Source organism: Bubalus kerabau, chromosome 6 (genome assembly GCF_029407905.1).
Source record: "Bubalus kerabau isolate K-KA32 ecotype Philippines breed swamp buffalo chromosome 6, PCC_UOA_SB_1v2, whole genome shotgun sequence".
NCBI lineage: Eukaryota > Metazoa > Chordata > Mammalia > Artiodactyla > Bovidae > Bubalus > Bubalus kerabau.
In genome coordinates this window covers 31,656,758-31,676,201 of record NC_073629.1, presented here as the reverse complement: position 1 = coordinate 31,676,201, position 19,444 = coordinate 31,656,758, and the positions used below count along the sequence as shown (strand labels likewise).

The following is a 19,444-nucleotide window of genomic DNA, read 5'->3' as shown; positions in this document are numbered from 1 at the left end:
AACAGAATCATTTAATATATGGTCTTTTGTGACTGGTTTAATTCACTTAGCATATATCCATGTTGTAGCATGTATCAGGACACCATTCTTTCTGTGGAATAATATTATACAAAATAATATTCCATTGTATAATATAAATAATATTATAGATATAAATAATATTCCATTATATGGATAGACCACATTTGTTTGTCCATTCATCATTTGATGGATATTTGGTTTTCACCTTTTGGCTACTATGAATAGTACTACAATAAACATTGATGCTGTGAAAGTGTTACATTCAATATGTCAGCAAATTTGGAAAACTCAGCAGTGGCCACAGGACTGGAAAAGGTCAGTTTTCATTCCAATCCCAAAGAAAGGCAATGCCACAGAATGCTCAAACTATGGCACAATTGCACTCATCTCACACACTAGTAAAGTACTGTTCAAAATTCTCCAAGCCAGGCTTCAGCAATAAGTGAACCGTGAACTTCCAGATGTTCAAGCTGGTTTTAGAAAAGGCAGAGGAACCAGAGATCAAGTTGCCAACATCTGCTGGATCACCGAAAAAGCAAGAGAGTTCCAGAAAAACATCTATTTCTGCTTTACTGACTATGCCCAAGGCTTTGACTATGTGGATCACAATAAACTGGAAAATTCTGAAAGAGATGGGAATACCAGACCACCTGACTTGCCTCTTGAGAAACCTATATGCAGGTCAGGAAGCAACAGTTAGAACGGGACATGGAACAACAGACTTGTTCCAAATAGGAAAAGGAGTACATCAAGGCTGTATATTGTCACCCTGCTTATTTAACTTCTATGCAGAGTACATCATGAGAAACACTGGGCTGGAAGAAGCACAAGCTGGAATCAAGATTGGCGGGAGAAATATCAATAACCTCAGATATGAAGATGACACCACCCTTATGGCAGAAAGTGAAGAGGAACTAAAAAGCCTCTTGATGAAAGTGAAAGAGGAAAGTGAAAAAGTTGGCTTAAAGCTCAACATTCAGAAAACTAAGATCATGGCATCCGGTCCCATCACTTCATGGGAAGTAGATGGGGAAACAGAGGCTGATTTTATTTTTGGGGGCTCCAAAATCACTGCAGATGGTGACTGCAGCCATGAAATTAAAAGACGCTTACTCCTTGGAAGCAAGGAGTTGGTCATAACCTAGATAGCATATTCAAAAGCAGAGACATTACTTTGCCAACAAAGGTCCATCTAGTCAAGGCTATGGTTTTTCCTGTGGTCATGTATGGATGTGAGAGTTGGACTGTAAAGAAAGCTGAGTGCAAAAGAATCGATGCTTTTGAACTGTGGTGTGGGAGAAGACTCTTGAGAGTCCCTTGGACTCCAAGAAGATCCAACCAGTCCATCCTAAAGGAGATCAGCCCTGGGTGTTCATTGGAAGGACTGATGTTGAAGCTGAAACTCCAATACTTTGGCCACCTGATTGATGCAAAGAGCTGACCCATTTGAAAAGACCCTGATGCTGGGAAAGATTGAGGGCAGAAGGAGAAGGGGACGACAGAGGATGAGATGGTTGGATGGCATCACTGACGCTATGGACATGAGTTTGAGTAAACTCCAGGATTTGGTGATGGACAGGGAGGCCTGGCGTGCTGTGATTCATGGGGTCGCAAAGAGTCAGACACAACTGAGCAACTGAACTAAACTGAACCATGTGTATGGATTTTTATGTGAACAAAGGTTTCATCTCTCTTGGGTTACTAGGAGTGGAACTGCTATGTCATATGGTAATTCTATGCTTAAGAGGTATTAATTATGTTTTAAACCACTGATGGGCTTCCCTGGTGGCTCAGCTGGTAAAGAATCCACCTGCAATGTGGGAGACCTGGGTTTGATCCCTGGGTTGGGAAGATCCCCTGGAGAAGGGAAAAGCTACCCACTCTAGTATTCTGGCCTGGAGAATTCCACAGACTGTATAGTCCATGGGGTTGCAAAGAGTTGGACTCAACTGAGCAAATTTCACTTTCGCTTTGCAGAAGTGGTGGAAAGTGGTGGAAAGGTGGGAAGTGGATAGCAGATTGAGAGGTGTGGTGGAGAGAAGAATAGGAAGACATATTCGCTGTATAGGGCCAACTTGTATTTTTGAGCCTAAAGAGCATAGTACAAGATGCATTTAAGTAAGTGAGCATGCCTATTAAAGTTATAACCTATCAATTCTTATTCACATATGAAATGAAATTCTATCTTAAACTCTTGAAGAAATGCTTCCCTTAATATCACAATCCATATCAAAAGCAGCATAATCACAGTTATTGCACTAGTCAAATATACTAATTACATGAAGAAAGATGCAAAATTAACTACTTGTAGTGGGGGTCTTCCCAGGTGGCGCTAGTGTGGGTTCAATCCCTGGGTTGGGAAGATCCCCTGGAGGAGGGCATGGCAATCCACTCCAGTATTCTTGCCTGGAGAATCCCATGGGCAGAGGAGCCTAGTGGGTTACAGTCCATAGGATCGCAAAGAACTGGACACGACTGAAACAATTTAGCACACATGCACAGTGGTGGGTTAGTTGCTAAGTCGTGTCCAATTCTTGCAACCCCATGGACTGTAGCCCTCTAGGCTCCCCTGTCCATAGGATTTTCTGAGCAAGAATACTGGAGTGGGTTGCCATTTCCTTCTCCAGTAGATATTCCCATCCAAGGGATCAAACCCCGCTCTCCTATAATGCAGGCAGATTCTTTACTGACTGAGCTACCAGGGAAGCCAACTTTTACACCATCTTTATTATTAAAGTAGTCAACTTAAAATCTTTTAAATATAGTTAGCTAGCTTCTTCTTCCAATGACTGAGACCACAGTACACCTCCTCAGTTAATGACTTCTTCCAAAGACTGAGGCCAGAGTACACCTTCCCTACTAGAATAGGTTTGAAACCACCTTTTTGGGTCTCAATAATTTGGTACCAAATTATGTGTCATATGATACAAACCATATTAATATACATTATAAAATATAAAAAAAGAGACATTCCAAAGGTGTCTTAAAAGATATATCCTTACATTTCAATGATAAACAGCATAAATTCAACAGTTGAATTTGTGAAATACTTTGTAAAACTACTAGAAACAGGAAGAATTATAAAAATAAAAATTAGTAGTGCTTTCAAATTTTAAGACTTAAGTTATTAATCAATACATATGGACTCATGGCATTAATACATATAAATTCTCTTTGTTTATGGAGTGTGCCTTTCCAACACTTACTGGGCTGAGTGCTCATCTTTAATTACCCTTTATTCCTATAACCCAATAAAGCTGAAATTAAAAAGCAAAAAGATAAAAGAATAATTACTCTTAGTCTTGATGTCTCTGGCCCTCTCCTCAAAGTGTAAGAATGCAGTCTGCTCATCAATTTATTTTAGCAGATGTCACAAGCTATGAGATTATTTACTAATCCAGTTTGGGGACTTAACATTTCCCATTCAGTTTCTTAAAGGAATGCAGCAGAGGTTGTGTCCTGGTCAAGCAAAGCCCATTTGCTGCCTGGCTGGGTTCTCTACCCTTAGTGTCTTGGACCTATATTCAGGAGGGTAATATTCTTTCTAATCCTCTTTAATCCTTGCCCATTTTTTTTAAAACACAGTAAAAGATCACTCACACCAGGCGGCTGTGGGAAAATGGACTCAAATACCTGACCTCTGACATGACTCCTTATGCTCTTTGCAAGTGCACCAAGAGCTTCTTCAGTAGGAAGCAAAGAAAATGAGGCGATCACAGTGGAATCTCCATCATAAAAAGAGTATCTTATTTTCAGAGAGGTTCAATACTTAAACCAAGTCCTTTCTATTAGAATTTTGCTTTATTTTACAGATAAAAACATTTCCAATTATTTTCAATCAGTTTTAGAATTCTGAAGCTTTAGACTAATGCCTATCTTTGCTAAGCCACTCAGCAATTATATTAACAATTACTCAGTAAAACTTATAAAAGTATCAATATATATAAAAATACTTGTAGCAATTATTAATACATATCTATACTTCTGAGCAATACTCTAAGTGACAATTCAGATAGTAATCAAATAGATATGATATCTTTATTAGAAAATTATACTTTAGGATTTTGTATTAAAAATTTTTATTATTTAATCATGAAAAAATCGTTTCCTTATGCTACCTTATTTTTACTATCATGTCTTACCTACCAGCAAATGTCCTTTACAATTTGACTTTAAAGCAAAGCAATTCTTATTTTTTAGTTTCCAATAGGATATTGAAATAAAATTTCACCCTCAAAATATAAAGAAAATTTTTTAGCTTAAAGAAAATATACTTAAAATAGCCAATTATAGGATTATTACTTATTTTATGTCCTCCACAAAGTACTACTCAGGAATTTTTGCTACCCAGAAAAAGCTGTAAGTTATTACACAATAGAATCATATCCTTTATATTCTACTTCAGCATCTAGCATACTACACTATCCACCCAAAGCAGGCCTTAAAACAATTATTAACTGACTGGATCTGAGAGAGATAGATAGATTAGATAGATAGATAGATAGCAAAAATGTCTTCAAACTCATACCTGTATTTCAGTTTTTACTTAAGGACATTTTCTAACTTTCTGGGAAAACTTAAAATAAAATGAAAATAAATTCAAGACTATTTCTGTTTGAAGAATGAAGAATATGAAAGGTTAAAAACTGAGGGGTAATTTGGTTTGGCCTTTTTTTTTTTTTTTTTTTTTGCTTATGAAAGGACATACTTACAGTACAAAACTGCAAACACTCCAGAGTAACATAGAAAAGAATATATTACAAGATTGGTGATAAAAGAAAATAAAGATAATAATCTGATTTACATTTGTCTGGATTTCTTTTTCTTAAGCATAACATAAAACACTACTTTTCTTAAATATAGTATCAAATTGTTACACAACTACTTTTTACTTCACAATATGTCTTGTGTATCTTCTTCTGTCTCTATATAGATCTATCATTATTTTAAAATATAGTACAGTATTCCATTAAAAGTTGAGTTCTTTTATAAGTTAAGAAATAAGGTCATGCTGAAATTGTACTTCTGTCATTAAAAGGCCAAAAGTGACATAATGTAGTAAAATTCACAAAATATTAAATGGCTTAAAAATATGATGGGATCTAAAATTTCATATTCTTTACCTCAGATATAGGTCTTTATAGTAGTGCAAATCTAAATTACAAACATATCTATTCACCAAACATTTACTGAATGCCCATTATGTGCTAAGTAGAATATAAAACATGAAATGATGTTAAGACAAAAGTCCTGCTTTTTTAAAAAGCTCACAAAAAACTAAGGGAGAGACATATAAACAGACCAAATATATATATATATATTTATATATTTAATCATATACATATATGATTAAGGCACTAAACAAACAGAAGAAAGAACATTATCTCTGCTTGGAAAAAGTGGACAAAACACCTCTATAAAGGGGGCATCAGATGAGCAGGATCTCAAAGAATGAGTAGACACCTGCCAAGTAGAGAAGAGGCTGAGCATATATATAATGGTAGGGAGTCATAATGAGACCTAACTGATTCAGGGAATAGACGTGCTAGAGGTAAGCAACAAAGCAGAAGTGGCAAGGAGCGAGACTGGAGACAGGTACTGGGCCCAGACTATGAAGGCTTCTATACACCCAATACTAAGGGGTTGGTCCTTATCCTATAGGCAATACAGAACAAGAAGAGCTCTTTAGCAGAGTAAAGGTTTGCTATTTAGATTGATAACTCCGGCAATAACCAGAGTAGAGAGGGATGGATGGCATGGAGACCACCGAGGAATCTGTTTTAATAGACCAAGCAAAAGGAGGGGATATGCAGATAGATGATTCATTTTGCTGTTCAGTAAAAACTAACACAACATTGTAAAGCAGCTATACTCCAATAAACGTTAATTTTTAAAACGCAGAGAATGTCTGGCAACAAATACACCAGACAGAAACAGTGGTTACGTGAGAGAAGTAGAACTGAGAGAGGAAAAATAGGGGATTATTTTACTTTATAACTTCTACAGAGTATGAATTTTTTTTAAAAAATTCATTACTTTGATAACAATAATTTTTTTAAAAGAACAAGCAGTAAAGGTGCACAATCAGCAGTGGCAGTAGGGATGGAGTACATGGCTAGATCTGAAAGACATTTCGAAGGATATGAGTTGGTAATTTGGAAAGGACCGAGTAAAGGTTAATTAGAGAAGAGGATAATAAAGTCATAAATCAAAATATAGAAATAGAAAGGAGAGGCAAGTTGGAGAAAAAACTAAAGATTTTTTTTTAAAAATCTACTTTGAGACACATTGAAACGTCTGAGGTACCTATTAGATATCCAGGTAAAAATTTCCACAACTAGATAGAAATGCAAGTCTCTTAGACAAGGAAGAAAGCCAGAGTTAAAAGAAATACATTTGGAAATTACCAGCAAATAAAACACAGTCAAAGACATAAACCAAAGCTAACACCTAGTATGTGCTACAGGGCCTTCCAGATTACCTCCAAATCACCTTCTCATTATATCGGGAATAAATCAGAAATTGCTGGGGCCAATTTTAACTAGTACTCAACTATGGACAATATACTCAAATAATCACTCAAGTCTCTTGCTTTTCACTAAAAATAATAAAAATTAAAGCTACTTTGGGAGCTATAGTTAAAAAGACATAATGATGTATGGTCTGATGGTTTCTTTCATAACTCTATACCTATGCTTACACTCAAATTCACTTTAATTTTGAATTGCTTTGATCTTTATAATTTATCTCTAGATTACTTTGTTTCTATTACTTTGCAAATCTTACAACAGCTTTTGACCAAAAGCAATATAATTCTGACCTGAAGTAATGATAATGCTTTATAATCTTCCTCTTAAAAGCAGAGGTTAAAGAAAAATCTCTCTGAAGGCATCTGAAATTAAGGTACTTTGCTCTTGATCAGTCATGCACATCAAGAACCAATTTATCTCTGCAATTAGTTTTCTCAGTGCACATTCTATGAGATTGGACAGGCAGGCTGAATGCAAAGATTCCACACGGAGATGTATTATAGAGAGACTAAGAAAGTCCCCAGATAGAAAGTAAAAACAACTGCTATCTGAATAAACTGAAAATACATGATACTACCTAACAGCCTCAGGAGCAAAGTAAAAGTGATCTTACATTAAAAAGAGAGGGAATGGGGGCTAAACAGCACATCATCCTATGGAGCAACACCTCAAGAAATAAGCATTTGATATCTCAACCCTTCCAACCTATCCACAGTACAATATAATGGAAAGCAAAAGGTTCACTGTGCTCTAGGAATGGGTCACAGACTTTAAGACCACTTCCCTTTTCTCTCTGTACTCCTGCTATGCTACTCAGAATCTCAGTCAAGTGCCCCTTCCCCTCCTCTTTAACACATGCTGCTATAATACAGGTAGTATGGCCAAAGAAAGGTAAGCCTGCTGCTAAAGACCCAGTAGCTTCTCTGATGGATGGGACTCATCCTATAGGCTTCAATTTCTGACCAGCCAGAATGGATTTTACCTTTTATGTATTATTTTTAAAATTCCCCTTATACTTATAAAGACCACTTGGCATGGTCTACTTTCTTAGCAACACAATGCCAGAACCAGTTTTAATATAAAATAAGAAAGAATAACTTTTAAAAGCTACAGATTACATATTCCTAAATAGGTACTCAATTTGTAGAGATTTACTAAACAAGTTTTTGTCATTGTTTTGTTTTTAAATGTTCTATATCACTCTTCTCTCAAGGGCTTCTTCTGTAAGACAAAATAAATTGTCCTCAGGGTGTTGAGTAATTCAAATTAGTTAATTCCTGTCTCACCTATCTTCTCCTTCACCTCTTCTCAACAAAGAAATCCCCAAATCTCATACATTCTAAAGTATTAAAATAATATTCACAAGGAAAGAGGACAAACTGGAACAGCTTAAACAGGAAGAGAAAATGGTAACAGAGCATAATAAAGCAACGACAGCTGTAATAATCAATACTGTTGCCTGACACTCAGACTTGTTAGTAGCAGTAGTGTCAGTCGCTCAGTTGTATCCGACTCTGCGACCCCGACTCTTGGCGACCCCACAGACTGTATAGCTCACCAGGCTCCTCTGTCCATGGCAGTCTCCAGGCAAGAAAACTGGAGTGGGTTGCCCTTCCCTTCTCCAGAGGATCTTCCCAACCCAGGGATAAAAATTTAAGAACCTCACAAATATTATCTCATTTTATTAGGAGGCATGATACTTTGACAGTGCTTTCTACGTTGAGTCATATCTTTTTTTTCTTTATTGAGGTATAATTTAAAAACAGTAAAATGCACAGGCTTTAAGTACACAGTTCAATGACTTTTAAAAAACAGAGACAAGCAACACCATCACCCCAGAAAGTTTCCTTTCCAGTTAATACCTCTACCCTGACCACCTGAGGCAAACTACTGTGCTAATTTCTACCACAATAGATCACTTTTACCTTTTCTTGAATAGCACATAAATGGAATCATTCAGTATATACTCCTTTGTACAATAATGTATTTTTAAGATTCATCCATGTTTTGCTGTATCAGTTGTTCTTTTCTTTTTACTGCTAAATAAATTTTCATTCTCTTGGATACATACCTTGGTGTAGAACTTCTGGGTGACAAGATGAGATTTATGTTTAATTTTATAAGAAATTGCCAAAGTGGTTGTATCATTTTATACATTAAGGTAGCAATGTATTAGAGTTCTAAATATTCCACACTCTTGCCAATATCTTATACTATTCTTAATTATAGCCATTCTGATAGGCGTAATACCTTATTGTAATTTTATAATGCATTTTCCTGATAACCGAAGATGGTGAGCACCTCTTTACGTGTTTATTGGACATTCCAATATCTTCTTTCCTGAAGTATCTGTTCAAGGCTTTTGATTAAAGTTGTCATTTTGTATTTATATATTCTGAATATGAGTCCTTTGGCAAATAAGCAAATTGGAGATACTTTTTTCCTGTTTGCAGTCGGCATTTTCAGTTAAAAAGAAATGATGGTGAAGCACTTCCCTGGTGGTACAGTGGTAAGAATCCACCTGCCAATGCAGGGGACATGTTTTCAATCCCTGGTCTAGGAAGATTACACATGCCACAGAGCAACTAAGCCCGTGTGCCACAACTACTGAGCCCCCAAGCCACAATTACTGAGCCCGTGTGTTGCAACTACTGAAGCTTGTGTGCCTAGAGCCTGTGCTCTGCAACGAGAAGCCACTGCAATGAGAAGCCCATGCACTGCAACTAGAGAAAGCAAGCACGCAGCAACAAAGACCCAGTGCAACCAAAAATAAATAAATAAAAAAAATTTAAGAATGATGGTGAAGAATTTATTTATTTTGGCCACACTGCACAACTTATGGGACCTTAGTTCTCTGACCAGGGATAGAACTTGCACCCTCAGCAGTGAAAGCACAGAGTTCTAACCACTTGACCACTGGGGAATTCCCTGCCTTTTCATTTTTAACACTGTCATCAGTGAGAAGAATTTTAAAGTTTTGAAAAGACCAATATACAATTTTTTTTTTCTCTTACAGTTCAGTGCCTATACTGTCCTAGGAAATTTTTTTCTACCTGAAAATTTCAAAGATATTCTTAGATGTTTTCTTCTAAATGTATAGTTTTAGCTTGCAGTTCCATTCAGTTCAGTCACTCAGTCGTGTCTGACTCTTTGCGACCCCATGAATTGCAGCAAGCCAAGCCTCCCTGTCCATCACCAACTCCCGGAGTTCACCCAAACTATATCCATAGAGTTGGTGATGCCATCCAGCCATCTCATTCTCTGTCATCCCCTTCTCCTCCTGCCCTCAATCCCTCCCAGCATCAGAATCTTTTCCAATGAGTCAACTCTTTGCATGAGGTGGCCAAAGTATTGGAGTTTCAGCTTTAGCATCATTCCTTCCAAAGAAATCCCAGGACTGATCTCCTTTAGGATGGACTGGTTGTATCTCCTTGCAGTCCAAGGGACTCTCAAGAGTCTTCTCCACCACCACAGTTCAAAAGCATCAATTCTTCGGCGCTCAGCTTTCTTCACAGTCCAACTCTCACATCCATACATGATCACTGGAAAAACCATAGCCTTGACTAGATGGACCTTTGTTGGCAAAGTAATGTCTCTGCTTTTGAATATGTTATCTAGGTTGGTCATAACTTTCCTTCCAAGGAGTAAGCGTCTTTTAATTTCATGGCTGCAGTCACCATCCGCAGTGATTTTGGAGTCCAAAAAAATAAAGTCTGACACTGTTTCCATTGTTTCCCCATCTATTTGCCATGAAGGGATGGGACCAGATGCCATGATCTTCGTTTTCTGAATGTTGAGCTTTAAGCCAACTTTTTCACTCTCCACTTTCACTTTCACCAAGAGGCTTTTTAGTTCCTCTTCACTTTCTACCATAAGGGTGGTGTCATCTGCATATCTGAGGTTATTGATATTTCTCCCTGCAATTTTGATTCCAGTTTGTGCTTCTTCCAGCTTTACACTTAGATAAATGATACATCTCATATTAATGGTTATGCATGCTATGAGAATATTTCATGATTTTTTCCCCCATTCACACATCCAGATGTTCCATCACCATTTGTTGAAAAGCATTTCCTTTCCCCCACCGAATTGCACTGGTGCTTTTCTCAAAAATAAAATGACAAAATATATATGGATGTATTTCTGGGCTTTTTAAGGCAACTATTTCAAATTTAAATCTAAAATTAATAAAATTTATAAGAATTTGATGGTAGTATGCTAATAAAAACTCAATGAAATATTGCAGCAAACTATTGCTACATCCTAAATTAGACAATACTATTGTAACTGATGTGTAAAGCGTCATACGAAGAACAATCACATCTACAGTAAACCACTGATATTTGGGGATTTAATATTTATGGTTTCAATCATCTGTGGTATCTCTAAATAGCCATGATGTATAAAGCCATAATTTTGTTAAGGCACAATCTGAATCATGTGCTCTGAGCTTGTTTACATGTAAGTAACTTACGAAAGGAATAACCCTAGCTGACTCTTCGGTATCCACATCTCAGCAAGGTTCATGACCAATCTTATGATTTCATTTCATGGGTAAAATTATGTTACCCTGGTATTTCTCAACTATGGAGATTCACAATGGTTCTGGATCATGTTAATCAAGAATGTCAATGGCAGAAAAATGTTAAAGAACACTTTTTATAAATGAGTTTAAAAATGTGCAAAGGACTTGAATATTTACCCAAAGAAGATATACAATCCCATTCTTGGGCATGTATCTGGAGAAAACCATAATTAGAAAAGATACATGCATCCCAATGGTCACTGCAGTACTAGTTATAATAGCTAAGACATGAAAGCAACCTACATGTTCATTGACATATGAATAAAGAATATGTGGTACACATACACAATAGAATACTATATAGCCATTAAAAAGAATGAAATAATGACATTTGCAGCAACATGGATGAATCTAGAGATTGTCATACTAAGTGAAGTAAGTCAGACCGAGAAGGACAAATGTCGTATGATATTACTTATATATAAAATCAAAAAAGAAATGATACAGATGAACTTATTTGTAAAACAGAAATAGAGTCACAGATGTGGAAAACAAACTGATTGTTACTGGGGAAACAGGGAGGAGGGATAAATTCAGAGATTAGGATGAGACATGTACACTGCTGCTGCTCCTGCTAAGTCGCTTCAGTCGTGTCCGACTCTGTGTGACTCCATAGGCGGCAGCCCACCAGGCTCTGCTGTCACTGGGACTCTCCAGGCAAGAACACTGGAGTGGGTTGCCATTTCCTTCTCCAATCCATGAAAGTGAAAAGTGAAAGTGAAGTCGCTCAGTCATGTCAGACTCTTCGTGACCCCATGGGCTGCAGCCTAACCAGGTTCCTCCACCCATGGTATTTGCCAGGCAAGAGTACTGGAGTGGGGTACCATCACCTTCTCTGGACATGTACACTACTATATATAAAATAAGTAACTAATAGGGACCTACCATATAGCATGGGGTACTCTACTCAATGTTCTGTAATGGCTTGTATGGGAAAAGAATCTAAAAAAGAGTGTATATATGTATAACTGATTCACTTTGCTGTATGACTGAAAGTAACGCAACATTGTAAATCAGTTATATTCCAAGAAAGATTATTTTTAAAAATTTTCAAAAACAAAGAGCCAATAAGCACATTAAAAGATGTTCAATGTCATCAGTCATTAAGGAAATGCATATAAAAACCACAATGAGATGCCATTTCATACCTACTAGGACAACTATAGTCAAAAGGCAGACAATAACTGTTGGCACAGATGTACAGAAATTATAAACCATTCTTAACCACTCTGCAGCATGAGAGAGCAGAACATTTCATAGAAAAGTATTTTTAGACCTCTGCTTCCCATAATGGAAGACTGGGTAACTCAGATCAAATCTCCCAGATAACTAGAAAAGCTGTTGATTTTTAAAAATTGAATTAAATTTTTTTAAATTGTAAAAATTCTCCAATTTTTACATTGGAGAATTAACAAAGGGTAAAGAATTATGAGGCCACAGTCAAGCAAAGGCAGAAATCAAGAAGTAAGCCACACTTGGGGCTTCTTTTACTATAGGGACATTTGACAATTCTGGAAAAGATGCTTAGGAGGCTATTCAGCCTTTTTTTATCAGTTTCATAAGACTAAAGGAACAAAATTCGCAGTTTAAGGCCTGTCAAGAGTGAGGGCCCTGGCAAAACCTTCAGGATTAGACTGAGGCTCTGAAGGCTGCATCTTAGGAGTAAGAATGAACCAGAAACAAACTAAAAATTTCATGACTGAAGTCAGTTTAGTCATCCAGGTAGACCATAAAATATCAATCCCTGAAAATGAATTAAGGTGATCATGACCTGCTAGTGATTCTTCCAGGCATCTAAGGGCAAAGAAAATTCTCTCTGAAGAAATATAATATTACCTGAAGTTTTAAGCTATTTCTACAATTTTTCAAATAAAATATCTGGCACATAGTCAAAGAAAATGAGGCATAAGAGAAAAGACAGTATAAATATGATGCAGCAGAAAAAGGCAGATAATAAAAACAGATACAGAGAAGTTCTACATATCAGGATTATTAGAGAAAGAATTTAAGATAACTACTTAAAATTTTCAAAGAGATAGTAGATTACATTAAAAATTTTGGCAGAGAATTCAAAACTACAAATAATTTAAGAAATGTGAAAAATAAACAGAAATTCAAGAATCAAAAAATGTTTTAAAGGGGTGAAATCACACAGAGTATGTTTTCTGGCCAAAACGCAATTATGCCAGAAATCATTCATAAGAAGATAATCTTCATATGTTTGGAAGTTAAATACATCTCTAAATGGAATAAATATACCTCTAATCAAAGAGGAAGTCATAGAGGAAATTAGAAAATATTTTGAACTAAATTATATAAAAAGTAATGCTATACTATGCAGTTAAAATTATATTAATATTAGAGGTTAAGAGACTTAAATGGATCTATTAGAAGAAAAAAGACTAAAAATTAATGAGTTAAGTAACTTTAATAAGATACATGAAATAAAAAAAAATAAGATGGCGCTGAACAAAGTTAAAAGAAGGCCATAAAGAGCAGAAATGGATGGACCAGAAAACAAATAGTAGAGCAGATCAACAGAGCCAGAGCTCAGTTCTTTGCAAAGACTAATAAAATTGACAAATCCCTGAGGAATCCAATGCGGGGGCGGATTGGGGGGGGAGGCAGGGCGAGTAACCAGTGCTATGAATTAAAAAGTGGATGTTAGAACTGATCCTGCACATATTAACAAGGTAATAAAAGGATTTTATGAAATCTTTATGCCAGTAAATTTGAAAATTTTGCATGAAATACAGTCCTAGAAAAATATATCTTACCAAAAACTAACATAAGAAAAAATTAAAAATGAGAATAGCTATGGAATGGTTAAGTAACTGAATTTGTAATTAATATGAAATTTGTAAAGGAAATCGTTCTAACAAAGAAAAATACAGGCAGATGGCTTTATCAGCAAATTCTACCAATCACTGAAGGCAGAAATAATTCTAATTTTTACACAAATTATTCCTGAGAATGATAACAGGGACCACTCCTTAACTTGGGCTTCCCTGGTGGCTCAGAGGGTAAAGTGCCTGCCTGAAATGCGGGAGACCTGGGTTCGATCCCTGGGTCGGGAAGATCCCCTGGAGAAGGAAATGGCAACCCACTTCAGTATTCTTGCCTGGAAAATCCCATGGACAGAGAAGCCTGTAGACTACAGTCTATGGGGTCGCAAAGAGTCGGACACGACTGAATGACTTCACTTTCTTCTTTCACTTTCACTCCTTAATTTGGTTTATAAAGCCAGCAATAAAGGAAAAGTATTGATCAAAAATATAAGAAAAGAAGAAAGTGAACATAATTAATGTCAGGATGGTGGTCACCCTCATACACTATTAGTGGGAATGTAAATTGGTACATTTTGATGCCTTTGAACTGAGGTGTTGAAGAAGACTCTTCAGAGTCCCTTAGACTGCAAGGAGATCAAACCAGTCAAACCTAAAGGAAATCAATCCTGAATACTGAGTACACTGGAAGGACTGACACTGAAGCTGTAACTTTCAATACTTTGGCCACCTGATGCAAAGAGCTGACTCACTGGAAAAAGACCCTGATGCTGGGAAAGATTGAAGGCAGGAGGAGAAGGGTACGACAGAGGATGAGATGGCTGGATGGCATCAGCGACTCAATGGACACGAGTTTGAGCATGTTCCAGGAGATGGTGAAGGACAAGGACGCCTGGCATGCTGCAGTCCATGGGGTCACAAAGAGTCGGACGTGAAGTGAGTGACTGAACAGCAACAAACTGGTACAGGCACTACGGAGAACAGTATGGCGGTTCCTTAAAAAACTAAAAATAGAGCTATCATATGACCCTGCAATCCACTCCTGGGTGTATATGAAGAAAAATATGATCTGAAAGGATACATATTTACCACATATATTCACCACCAATATTCACCACAGCACTGTTTACTATAACCAAGACATGGAAGCAACCTAAATGTCCATTGACAGAGGAATGGATAAAAAAGATGTGGTACACATATATAATAGAATATTACTCAGCCATTGAAAAGAATAAAACCATGCCATTTGCAGCAACATGGATGGACCTAGAAATCATCATACTGAGTGAAGCAAGTCAGACAGAGGAGAAATATCATATGACATCCCTTATGTGTGGAATCTAAAGAGGAATGATACAGATAAACTTACAAAACAGAGAGATTCACAGACTTAAGAGAATGAACTTGTGATTGCAGTGGGAGGAATGGAAGGAAGGATAGTTAGGGAGTTTGGGATGGACATGTACACTCTGTTACATTTAAAATGGATAACCAACAAGTACCTACTATCATAGCACATGGAACTCTACTCAGTGTTATGTGGCAGCCTAGATGAGAGTAAATAAAGACAGAGAGGGAGAATGGGGGAGAATGGATACATGTATATGTATGGCTGAGTTCTCTCGCTTTTCACCTAAAACTGTCACAACACTGTTGACTGGCTATACCTCAATACCTCACTTCATGGCAAACAGATGGGAAAACAGTGGAAACAGTGAGAGACTTTATATTCTTGGGCTCCAAAATCACTGCAGATGGTGACTGCAGCCATGAAATTAAAAGACACTTGCTCCTTGGGAGAAAAGCTATGACCAACCTAGAGAGCATATTAAAAAGCAGAGATATTACTTTACCAACAAGGGTCCATCTGGTCAAAGCTATGGTTTTTCCAGTAGTCATGTATGGATGTGAGAGTTGGACGATAAAGAAAGCTAAGCGCCGAAGAATTGATACTTTTGAACTGTGGTGTTGGAGAAGACTCTTGAGAGTCCCTTGAACTGCAAGGAGATCCAACCAGTCCATCCTGAAGGAAATCAGTCCTGAATATTCATTGGAAGGACTGATGCTGAAGCTGAAACCTGATGCGAAGAACTGACTCATCAGAAAAGACCCTGATGCTGTGAAAGATTGAAGGCGGGAGGAGAAGGGGACAGCAGAGGACGAGATGGTTGGATGGTATCACTGACTCAATGGACATGAGTTTGAGTAAATTCCAGGAGCTGGCGATGGACATGGAGGCCTGGTGTGCTGCAGTCCATAGGGTCGCAAAGAGTCAGACACAACTGAGCAACTGAACTTAATTGAACCTCAATACACAATAAAAAGTTAAAATAAAGAAAAAAGAACAGTTCTTTCCTTTAGGCAGGAAGGAAGAAGCTGTAATTGGAAAAGGGCAGGTGGGTTTCTGGGAAATGACAATGTTGTTTCTTGACCTCAGTGGTAGTTCCCATTTATTTGCTTTATAATAAATCATCAAGATGCACATTCTGTTTTTTTATTCTTTGCTTTTCATGTATTACAATTTATACTAAAATTTTTATTTAAATTTATGGAACCAGTTTCACTTAATGAGAGAACGGCATAAATATTGTTGACTTTCATTCTTAGATTTCAGTAATATTCTTGACTCTGTCTTTACTTACTCTAAACAGACTTACAACTCATATTTCTTGGAGATTATCTTTTAGAGGTTAATCCTTTAATATTTGCTAGTTTCCAAATTCCACTAACACATTATACTAAAATCTACAATTACATTTTTAAATAAAATCATATTCTTGAATACACTATACTTTCTAATTTGGAACATTGTTTTTAAAACCCAAAATTTCACCTTGGGGGATAACACACATAGATTAACCAATAATCCATATGTTTGCAAGGTGTACAAAATAAAGACAAATGAGATGAGTACAGTTTTGTCTGGGAATAAATAAACATCAATTCAGCAGTTTACCGGAAACTTCCACATCGTTTCCTAACACTGATTATTTTAATCTGTCTTCAATCTTTGTCTACCTAGGCCTCATTTAAAACCTAGGCATCTCCTAGATGTAAGAAGCTTTTAAAGTAACAGGAAATCTGATTTAATGATCTGAAATATGAATGATCATTCATAGGGCCAAGTCATTTTATTTCTTCTCTGTAACCATAGTAAAAGGAACAGCTAACTGAACATACCTCAAATTTTATTTTGACAGCGATTATAAAGCCTATAGTGAAATATTGCTCCTATCTACCTTTCTAAATACTTTTTAAAATCCCCTTTAAGGCAAACATCAAAACATAGCAGACAAAAACAATTCTGCCTCAAATTATGGAGACCCAAAATTTGGTCTATACACTGTTATGAATCTGATTAACTTAAATAAAAGTTGCTGGAGCTGGACTCCAGCAAGTGGGAGCCGCGTTAGACATTACTGACAAAAAGCAGTATTTTCATCATTAAATTTCTTTTTTTTTTTTTTTACTTTACAATATTGCATTGGTTTTGCCATACATCAACATGAATCTGCCACGGGTATACCTGTATTCCCAATCCTGAACCCCCCTCCCACCTCCCTCCTAAAATTTCTTACTTTTGGAACATGAGGATTAAATTCCACAGCTCTATGAATTGCTTCCACAGCATTAATTTCTGCTGTGCTTAACCCTCTTCTGGAGGCTGTTTCTGGAGAGAATCTATAAGAAAAGAACAAAATGAAGAAATAAATATTTAAATACATAAATATTTTAATTTATTAATTAAGGTCATCTAGCCCCTGAATCAGAGGTTTCTGGTGATGGCAAAAGTCAAAGTCAAATAGCTACTATACTTTGGTTCAACATATAAAAGAAGGCAGCATAAGAGATAGAAATCTTCAAGTTAAGGTGAAGAAAGCCTTCAGAAATCCATTAAAGTCACACTTTGAGCAAAGTAATGAAATAAGAAATGCTACACAAGGACATCTAGCGAATCTCATGAAGACAGAAGTATTATATTCTTAGCAAACATTCACTGAGAGGAAAAAAAATCTGTGAACATTTCATTCTAATTCACATTAAGGCATTGTAAGCTAAAGTGAAAGAAAACATTTGCCATTTAGTTGGTTTCTGAGTATCTTACCTGTGGAATAAAGAGAAATTCATTAATGGCAGCCAAAAACACAAGGAAATCACAATAATTCAGAATTATAATCTTAGAACAGATAACATGAAACCTATTTCCCTACCATACAACCTTATCATTACCCTCACAGCTACTATGTACTGAATATACTTTCTGTCTAGCAATGCTTTCGGCATTTAACACACATAATCTTCACACAACCACCCTATAGTATTATTCTTATTTTATAGATGAGGAAGAAACTCAAAGTGATTAACTTGACCAAAGTTCCACAGCTGGTATGTTGTAGACTTTGAATTTGCACCCAAGTTTACTTAGCTCTAAAAACCTTGCAGTTTCCACTGTTACAGACAGTAAGAATCTTCAAAGCCCCGTAAGTTAAGGGTTATTCAGCAGGAAGTTGGGGGGAAAAAGCATTTTTAAAGTCAGTGAATGAAAAACATAATATTGATTTTAGCAGTCTTTCTAAACTTGTAGTTTTCATAACTACTTACTTATCTGAAACAGTCCTTGTCTTCAATAGTGCTGCTGTATAACAGATGGCTGCTGACTTTGGAAGGCTTATATCTATAATAATAATTTTTAATTTAGGTAAGAAACACATAAATACCTTAAGACAATTTTTAGTAAGAATAATTCATAGTTCAATTCAACAGATATGTTGATAATAAAGAAGTAAAAGCACATGGACATGAAATTGGAAGACCTGAGTTTGAAATCTTGATTCTACTATTTACCAACTATATATCCTTGAACTAGCTGCAACTTCTTTAACCTCAGTTTTCTCAAAATAGAGAAATGATCATTTCCTAGCATGGATGTCTGTGAAAGTCCTCATACAATATTAGAAAGTACTCAAAAAATATTTATAAAAGGCTACTTGCTGCTGCTGCTGCTGCTAAGTCGCATCAGTTGTGTCCGACTCTGTACGACCCCATAGGCAGCAGCCCACCAGGCTCCTCTGTCCCTGGGATTTTCCAGGCAAGAATACTGGAGTGGGTTGCCATTTCCTTCTCCAATGCATGCATGCTAAGTCGCTTCAGTCGTGTCTGAGTCTGTGCAACCCCATGGACAGCAGCCCACCAGGCTGCCCTGTCCACGGAATTCTCCAGGCAAGAATACTGTAGTGGGTTGCCATTTCCTTCTCCAAATAGGCTGCTTACAATAATACTATCCAGGGAAAAGGGCGCTGTATAGATAGAATACATAAAACCTCCACCTATTCACAGAGAAAAACTAAGATTAAAAAAAAATTAACAGTAGTTAAATCTAAGTGATATAACCATGGGTGATTTTCATTTTCTTCTTCCTATGTTTTCGCATTTTCTACATTTTCTTAAGTGAGTCTTTTATAAAATAAAAAGAAATTGAGAACTATAATGAAATTATCTTAAAGAATGCCCCAAACAAT

General features: G+C 36.5%; 1 protein-coding gene across 14 annotated transcripts in view; it reads right to left on the bottom strand.

Annotated features, from left to right (window-relative positions):
* ST7L (suppression of tumorigenicity 7 like) overlaps nucleotides 1-19,444 on the bottom strand; it is a 143,742-nt gene that overhangs the window by 86,166 nt on the left and 38,132 nt on the right. For all 14 annotated transcript variants that reach the window (XR_008715677.1, XM_055584729.1, XM_055584730.1 and 11 more), the window contains 2 exons: nucleotides 18,528-18,600; nucleotides 17,504-17,606 (listed from right to left, as the gene is read on the bottom strand). Coding sequence is in view for 13 of the 14 variants with exons in the window: in XM_055584729.1 (XP_055440704.1) it covers nucleotides 17,504-17,606; nucleotides 18,528-18,600 (176 nt within the window). In the remaining variant the exon portion in view is untranslated. The remainder of the gene's footprint in view (nucleotides 1-17,503; nucleotides 17,607-18,527; nucleotides 18,601-19,444) is intronic.